The sequence below is a fragment of the Panicum virgatum genome, chromosome 4K (assembly GCF_016808335.1).
Source record: "Panicum virgatum strain AP13 chromosome 4K, P.virgatum_v5, whole genome shotgun sequence".
In the NCBI taxonomy this organism is placed as follows: domain Eukaryota; kingdom Viridiplantae; phylum Streptophyta; class Magnoliopsida; order Poales; family Poaceae; genus Panicum; species Panicum virgatum.
Window position 1 is genome coordinate 29,141,306 of NC_053139.1, and position 9,254 is coordinate 29,150,559.

The 9,254-nt window shown below is 42.5% G+C and overlaps 1 protein-coding gene across 3 annotated transcripts; it reads right to left on the minus strand.

Moving 5' to 3' along the window:
- Positions 1-89: 89 nt before the first annotated feature.
- On the minus strand, positions 90-3,544 carry LOC120704722. Of its 3 annotated transcripts, none has more exons than XR_005687654.1 (3): positions 2,356-3,544; positions 1,184-2,133; positions 90-495 (listed from the first exon to the last, which is right to left on the minus strand). XR_005687654.1 is itself a non-coding variant. In XM_039989204.1 (2 exons), exons 1-2 carry the CDS (start codon positions 3,488-3,490, stop codon positions 2,114-2,116), a joined length of 1,155 nt encoding a protein of 384 aa, XP_039845138.1. In that variant the 5' UTR covers positions 3,491-3,544; the 3' UTR covers positions 90-2,113. The 3 variants fall into 3 exon arrangements, 1 of the variants encoding a protein (XP_039845138.1); XR_005687653.1 differs by having other exon boundaries at positions 1,139-2,133; XM_039989204.1 differs by having other exon boundaries at positions 90-2,133.
- Between the last annotated feature and the right edge of the window lie 5,710 nt (positions 3,545-9,254).

The following is a 9,254-nucleotide window of genomic DNA, read 5'->3' on the forward strand; positions in this document are numbered from 1 at the left end:
ATTTTCCAATACAACCATAGCCGTTAAGGAAATGGATTATTTACATTAAGATGCTAACACGTAGCAACTCAGGATCACCCTCTTGCACAAAAACCAAGCAAAATCGTTCATTTCAATTTTCCCAGTGCAATGTCCGCAAGTAACAGCTTTGCCGCGCTCTTCACTACAATGCTGAGCATTCACATTGAAGAAATGGATTCACCCTTGACTCAATAGGTTCAGGGCAATGGACTGAGGAATCTCCAGCAAAACTACAATGCGGTTCACGCTCTGAGATAGGATAACTGGCAATGCTAAACCTGAACCCATCATTGACTGTGTCGTCCAGTGTACCCCGGGAACAAATGGCCAGTGTCCAGAGATTTTGGTAACAACCAGGAGCTGTGGTACCGACTACCTTGGCCAGCATATGAACGTCAGAGTCTGGACTTTCAACAGCGGAGCAGAGCTTGAACAACTGCCACAGCATCCCAACAATCAGTCGAACACCGTATTCTGCAGCAAGAAGATTCAGTATCTGAAATTCTGTATAGATGGCTTGATCTCTAGTTGTCCCATAATACTTATAATTATCTAAGGTCATACTACTTACATCTGAAATAAAGATTCAGGATGATAACCATTATCTAAAAATCATACTAGTTATAGCTGAAATCAAGATTCAGGATGACGAATGTTTTAGAAGAAACTGATGAACTTGTTGGCTGAGCTCCTTTGCAGTTTTCCTGGGATCCCAGGCTCAAGATCAATACTGTTTGATGATCTTGTTAAAACGCATTGCGGTTCAAGATTCACAAATATAAAATCTCTACTAGTTTGAATACTTACCAGAAGTCCAGAATACCCACAAGAGATATCATAACAAATTAACAAGTCTCTGCTAGTCTGCTTATCCAATCAATTTGAAGGCACAATACGTTGAACCCAACTAAACTGGCCAAGAGTAAGATGACGCTTATAAAGTTACGGTATTTCAATTCAAATGCCTATATCTGATTAGTCATTCTAGACTTTCAATGCTATGTACAATTCTGGAGTTCACACAGAGTAGGGTAGAATATGGTTATCAACTTACAAAAAAGTTCATCAAACTTGACACCATGATCAACCTAGCTAAGAAATTGAAGAGATGAGATACCTTGAGCAGAACCACTAAAGGTCAACAAATTAGGCCACCACTAACCTCATTAATGCTAAAGAGTTGTTCCACCAAAAACCCAAGTTGTTCACCATTTTCCCTTTTGACTGATGCACCTGCACTTGGTCCCTCACATGTAGAGACTGCTCCCAATGTTACAGAAATAGACAAATTATGAAAGTAACATCAACAGGTTGATGAATCAAACATTTGCTCTCAACGAACATTTTTTTTTTCTGTTGCCAACAACAAGGACCATCAAGTTACAGCTAATGCTAACCAAACAGCAGAAACATCTTATCCGCAGCTCCACCAGTGAACAGCCACACTTGCACAAAGTTGTTTGATAGAAATCAAGCTTAACCAAACTACATTAAAGAAATTTCTAAATAGAAGTAGCTCTCGTGCTTAAAAGTTAAAACAGGTAACCAAGTTATTAGTCAGAAATTTAATTTGTATTAAAAAAAACTCATTCCATTCATACCGCACAAACAAACTGAAAATATACCAGCATAACTTTAAACATTTTCATATCCACCTGCTATGTGCATTGATTAAATTAAATTCTGAAGCTACTTATGCAAACCATGTTTAAAATATTTGCACTGAGACAAACCCACACAGACACTTTCTTGATTTCTTCAGGGAAAGAGAACTAGAGAAGCAGCGTCACACATGAGTTCAAAATTCCATAAAAGAAACTGACCATGAATTGAACATTAGCTACAGTAAAAATCTTGAACGAGCACACTTAGTTTGTAAGTATGGATTCCTGGAAAAATCATCAAGTCATCACGAGGAGCAATATCATTCTCCTAATCTGATTGCAAACTAAGTACCTAAAGCACAAAGAGAGTACTACAATTCTATTGCAGTCACCATCTTGCAGAGAAGGCCAAGAAAACTATCTGCATTCAGCAGCACTAGGTACTTCCAGCTTGATGTAGAAGACCTTGCACTGGAAACTTGTGTTGCTTATGCCCCCTGCTGCGTTCCTGCAGAAAACACACACAAGAGGAATCAAAATTATGGGCATAAACCAAAATTTCTTGTCACTTGTCAGCAATCACAAGAGGAATCAAGTTGCCATGAACAGCTAAACTGAACAGCACTAACTTATTTTCCACAAATAACACCAGGAACGGTCGGTCGCATATGCACAACATTATTAAGAGAGCACTGAAAGTCTGAAACATAGGTGGGCATGAGGCTAGTACCTAGAGTGTAGAAGATCTCGAAGGGAAAGATAGTGTCGGAATTGGGGGTCCTGCTGAACTTGCTGACTCTGCCAGAGCCAGACCTCAACTGGACACTGGAGATTATGCCATTTGCACTGACGAAGATGGTACCGGACATCTCTGCAAAGCCGATCACCTTGAGCTCAGTGATGGGGGCTCCGATGGTAAAGGGTATCGACATCTCCAGGTCGAAGACCCTGCGCAGCGCCCATCCCCCAGCAGCCTCCCAGGACCAGAGGCGGAGGCTGTAGCCCTCCACGGCGGCAACTCCCAGCCTTCCACCCTCCCCGGTCACCAGGAACGTGTCCCTCCTAACCAACGGTGGAGGGTCCATCACCGTCAGGGCAGCCCCGCCCAAATCGTACCTGAGAACAGTGCGGTTGTTGAGGAGGTCCAGGGTGAAGTAGAGCGCGTCGCCGGCGAGCAGACTTGGGCCCATGATGCTCATCGCGCCGGGCGAGTTCATGACGGCGCCGGGGTGGACTGTGCTCGGCTCGGTCCAGGCTCCGGTCTCCGAAGAGTAGAGGATCGCCCATGTGGAAACCACGTCGACGTTCTCGTAGGAGGTGGCCGCGAAGAGCACGCGGAACGGCCCCTGAGGGGGGCAGTCGAGGTGGTCGCAGCCGTCCACCGCGCAGAGCACCGCCCCGGCGAAGTCGCTGTAGGGAGGATCAGGCGGGTCGAGCTGGATAGGCTCCTCGGGCAGGAGCTGGTGGTTGCCGGCGACGGGGCTCCAGACGATGAGGCCGAGGGGAAATGTCGTGTGGAGGAGCACGCGACCGTGGCGGCAGTCGAGCGCGAGCCCGTACTTGCACTCGAACTCCGGCCGGTGGTGGAGCGGCGGGGACGGGGCGGCGGTGGCTACGAAGCGAGGAAACGGCTCGTCGGAGCGGCCGGTGTTCTGCAGGAAGCCCAGAACTGGCGGCGCCGCGTGGAAGCCGCGGTAGATGCGGAGCAGGTCGGGGCTGGTGAGGAAGGCGCGCCACGCCTGGCAGACGGCCGCCGCGCGGAAGAGGCATGCCGGCTGGTCCGGCGGGAGGCGGAAGAGGACCTCGCCGAGGACCGCCTCCGACAGCACCGGCCCTCGGGCCGCCTTCTCACCGGGAGCCTCCATCTCGGGGGGAGGATTTGGGGAAGATTCTGGGGACTGAAATGAACTCGCCCTTCAATGCAGGCACAAACAGCCTGCCACTACTACTCAAAAAAAAAAAAAAAAAACAGCCTGCCACTAGAGACTAGAGAGGGTACGCCTCTGCCATGTGGGGCCAGGGTGGCAGCGCGGAAGTGGTTCAGGCTTTCAGCGCCGGGCAGTGGTGTATTTGTATATGAATTCCAGTGAATATTCCGACACATGTATAAACATTAAATGAAGTTGAGAAAAAAATTAATTATATAGTCTAACTGATTAGCATAAGATGAATCTTTTAAGTCTAATTAATCCATAATTAGATATTATTTGTCAAGTAACAACGAAATGTGCTACAATATCAAAACCAACAATTTTCACCAACTAAACAAGATGTTTTGCACACGACATCCACATACAAACAAGTTTAAAATAAAAAAGTTGATAAATCTTAGAAAGAATATCTAAATTAAATTTTAATTGCATAATTTTATTTCCAGTGTCGAGATCTTCAAAATTGAGAATGTATTCGGTGTTACCTTTTTTAGGTGTTACCGTGTTACCAAATTTAATTACACAAAATTTGTGCCTCAAAAATTTAACAAAAAAATGAATAGATAGAGCACGTAAGAATCCACCGTCATGCAAATTTTGAGGTTGAACAAAAATTTATGCAAAAATGAAAAAAAAGACTTGCACATGAATAGTGCGGGTTGTGGATCATGCATGAATAGTTGAACCCACAATTATTCAAATGCAAGTTTATCTTTTTTTTTGTTTTTTCTTGCATAAATTTTTGTTCAACCTCAACTTTTGCATGATGGTAGATCTATCTATTCATATTTTTGGATAATTTTTTGAGGCACAAATTTTTATGTAATTAAATTTCATAACATGGTAACACCTAAAGGGATGGTAACACCAAATATGTTTTCCTTCAAATTAAGATCACACTTGATTATATTTAAAAAATATATTTTTAAAATGTTTTTCATAAAGCTCGAACTGACTACTCGAAACAAATGCATTTATTTGCGAACAGAATATAAAACTGACGAACAAATAATTTACACTACAGAACATCACGAACAAAAATTTAGTGCATGCATGTTGAGAGCTCAATAGAAAAGAAATTTTGCGCAAGACGCAATAAGTCATCACTTCAAGTGATGGTTTGGCCAACCATCATATGAAGGAAGCGTAATTTAATCCCTTATGAAGTGCAGATTGTAAGATCAAGAACACCAACTAGAGGGGGTGAATAGGCGGTTTAAAATCTAAAACCAATAACACTAGAGAAATTTAATTAGTAACAAAAAAGCCCTATGTCATACTACTACTATCTCTAGATGGGTTTGCAACCTAGGGTGACAAGATACAAATCAAGCTCTAGTAAAGTAAATTGCTCAAAGTAAAAACAAGAATTAAAGTGAGCAAGAGAGGTAACCAAGCTTGACACACGAATATATCCTGTGGTGTCGATGACTTGCCGGTCACCCCTAATCCACGTTGAGGTGGATTCCAAAAATCAACCGCTCCTCTATCAAGAACCTCTTGATCTTGAGCCGGTTTGAATCAAGGAACCGCTCCACACCTCGATTCTACTAGAGTTGCTCTTCACCACTCCGGTGAAGTGAGCACAAGACCTCTCACAACTGAAATCGGGGCTCCTCAACAATCTCCTTGAAGGAGCTCCACGAAATCCTCTTCTCCAAGCCGTCTAGGGAGCGGCAACTCCCAAGTGTAACAAGTCGATGACGCTTGCTTGAAGTTTCTCTAGTGCCACAAAGCTCAAACTCTTGATGCAATGCACTAGGAAGCCCTCACACTCTCAAGAATGCAATCTCTAAGCAAGTGTGTGTGAGAGAGGGATGCCTTAGCTCTATAGTGTCAAGTATGCAGTCCAAATGGCCAAGAGAGCCTCCCAATGGCCGGGCATTGGGTATACATAGACATCCCCTAAAAAACTAGCCGTTATACTCTTTTCTGCGAAGTCGCGGACCGTCCGTGTTTCAAAAACCGGACCGTCCGCCGTTATAAACCAGTGAGTCAGAGTGCATTTAATGCGTGTCAGAACTATCCGTTACAGCCCTGGCGGACCGTCCGCAGTTATGTGTTCCACACCACCAGAGACGAACATCGTCTCTGGTACAACTTTGAAATTAGCTGGCGGACCGTCCGCGCCCCAGGGGCGGACCGTCCGCCGTTCATCCTTAAAAACCACCAGAGATAATAATGTCTCTGGTACAAATTGTCAAATAGCCGGCGGATCGTCATCTCCCCAGGGGCGGACCGTCCGCCGCACAGATCATTGCCTCAATTAGAGAAAACACCCTCTCTGGTACAATTTGAGTTAGAGCGGCGGAACGTCCGCCCACCTGGACCGGACTGTCCACCAGTCACTTCTAATTTCCACCAGTGCCAAATATGCTCTCTGGTATGGGTGCGGACTGTCCGTGCTTGTGCAGTTAGCTCTCAAACTTATTTTTTTTCAAATCTTGTCAAAGCGTCGTTAGCCCTCATGCATGCACCTAGGCATTTTGAGCAAAATGCCAGTAAAGACCCGTTAAGCACGAGTACACAACCCCTCTTGATAGTACGGCTATCTATCCAACAAATCCGGTCACTTTTCATCCACTAAACATCTTGTGACCGGTAAAATACAAAAGCCCTATTTTATACCTTTGCCTTGAGCCCGAGCTTTGCATATCATCTCCAAACTTCACACGTTCACAACCAAATCCCTTTTCATCCGTGGATCAACCTATGCTCATTATCTCGAATGAAATTGTTAATCCACAAATCGTTGTCATTAATTACCAAAACTCGAATTAGAGGCCTAGATGCTTTCAATCTCCCCTTTTTGGTAATTGATGACAACACTAAATTTTGGAGTGATAAAAGTGTTTAAGTCAACTTTATACACTAGGCATAAGGTGGACTTGGAATTGAACTTTGGAAGAATTTACTTATTTTTTTTGAAAATTTCAGAATATGGTATGAATAAATTCACCAAGTTCGATGAGTAGAGAGAACTCCCCCTTGATATGTGCATATAAATTTGAATGAATACCAATAGCACATATATATGAAATTTGAAAATTTTGACGGAGTTTCTCCTACAAGTGGAAATCGAGGCATACAAGATACAAGATATATATATATGATATGAATTTTAGCTTAGTTAGCAGAAACTCACAACCACAAGATGAACATAAGTAGATACGAGTAACACAAATCAACATAGTTCATCACACATTATAAACCAAATGTTCAAATTCAACCACAAATCACAAACCGAGTTCATGCAAGACACAAATCATAAACATGTAATGCAATAGTTCAACACAAATAAACACGAGTACAAGCGGAAGCCGAAAGCGAATGATTTCCATGTGAAGTCCATGAGCTCCCCCTAGATCCAAGCACTCCAAAGCTCCTTCTCCCCCTTTAGCATCAATTGCCAAGAAGGTCAATTCATCGGCGGTGGAGGAGGTGGAGGTGGGTAGAACGGCTGGTGCAGGTAGAACTCTGGAGGTGGCACTGGAGCCGGGAACACTGAGTAGAAGTGGTCAGTAGCAAACCATCGGTGTATCCGAAACTTGCCAGATGAACCGATGATAAGCGGACCGTCCGCGTTCCTTTGGCAGACCGTCCGCAGTGTAATTTTGCGGCTGAGAACAACTCTGCAGAGCGTCTGGTGAACAAGTCTCATGAACGGCGAACTGTCCGCCAATTACCCGCGGACTGTTCGCTGTACCAAATTTCAGACAGCCCAAAATTTTGCCAACTTTCTCAATTCCAACTTCAATTTGGGATCATTGCTCATATAAAATTCCTAAAATCTCAAAACTTGCATGAACACCATCCAAAGTCTCATATGAGCAAGTTTCAACAAGAAATCCAAAATAAATAAAGTTAAACCATGAAAACTCATAAATGGCTCAAAAATGCTCCGAAAATTCAGAAAATAGAAGCAAAGAATGCATGAAAGAACCATATGCTAGTTTTCAAACCACATTTGAGAAGTCAATGATATTAAGCTCATTTCTCAACTTGCAAAACCAAGATTCATCTAAAGGTTTGGTAAATATATCGGCTAATTAATCATCCGTGTCAATACCATCAATTTTGATATCACCCTTGTTCACATGATCTCTAAGAAAATGATGACGGATATCAATATGCTTGGTCCTTGAATGTTGCACCGGATTAGTTGCAATTTTCACGGTGCTTTCATTATCACACAATAATAAAATTTCATCAAACTTCACACCAAAATCAAGAAGAGTTTGCTTCATCCATAATAATTGTGCACAACAACTTCCGGCCGAAATATATTCTGCTTCGGCGGTTGAAAGAGCCACGGAATTTTGTTTCTTTGAAGACCAAGAAACAAGATACCTACCAAGAAATTGACAACCACCAGAAGTGCTCTTCCTATCAACCTTTCACCCCGCATAATCCGAATCCGAGAATCCAACCAAATCAAAATGAGCACCCTTGGGATACCATAAGCCAATATTAGGAGTATATTTCAAGTACCTCAAGATCCTTTTGATGGCGGTCAAATGACATTTTCTAGGTGCGGCTTGAAATCGTGCACACATGCAAACACTAAACATTATGTCGGGCCTAGATGCGGTCAAATAAAGCAAACTAGCAATCATAGAACGGTAAAGCTTTTGGTCAACCGGGTTACCTCCCTCATCTAGGTCGAGATGCCCATTGGTGTCCATAGGAGTCATGATTGGTTTTGCATCTCTCATACCAAATTTTTTTCAAGATATCCTTTACATATTTTGATTGACACACAAAGGTGTCTTCCTTGAGTTGCTTGATTTGACGTCCAAGAAAGAAACTCAATTCACCAATCATGGACATCTCAAATTCCCTAGACATCATTTCACCAAATTCCTATCAAAATCATGGGTTAGTTAAACAAAAGATAATATCATCAACATAAATTTGACAAACAAACAAATCCTTACCAATTGCTTTAGTGAACAAAGTAGTGTCAACCTTACCAATTTTGAAGCCCTTAGAGATAAGAAAGTCCATCAATCTTTCATACCAAGCTCGTGGAGCTTGCTTAAGACCATAAAGAGTTTTAGAAAGCTTGTATACATGATTTGGCTTCTTGGGATTTTCAAAACCGGAAGGTTACTCAACAAAGACAAGTTCACTAATCTTGCCATTCAAGAAAGCACTTTTCACATACATTTGAAAAAATTTTATGTTGTGAGAGCAAGCATAAGCTAATAAGATTCTAATAGCTTCTAGTCTAGCAACAGGGGCAAAAGTTCACCGAAATCCAAACCTTTGACTTGAGTGAAGGCTTGAGCCACCAATCTTGCCTTGTTTCTCACAACCATTCCATCTTCATTTTGCTTGTTTCTAAAGACTCGTTTAGTGCCAATGACATTATAATTCTTGGGCTCTCAACTAGATCCCAAACTTGATTCCGGGTGAAATTATTTAATTCTTCATGCATAGCATTCACCCAATCCGGATATCTCAATGCTTCATCTACACGGTTAGGTTCAAGAAAAGATACAAAAGAATAATGTTCACAAAATGAAGCAATGAGAGATCGAGTTTGGACACCCTTACTAATATCACCCATGATTTGATCCACCGGGTGATCCTTTGCAAGAATATGATAAATTTTTTGAGGAAAAATGGGTTCTTGAGTTGATGGAGAAGGTGCACTAGATGAACCAACTTGATCTTGTACTTGAGAATCATCATT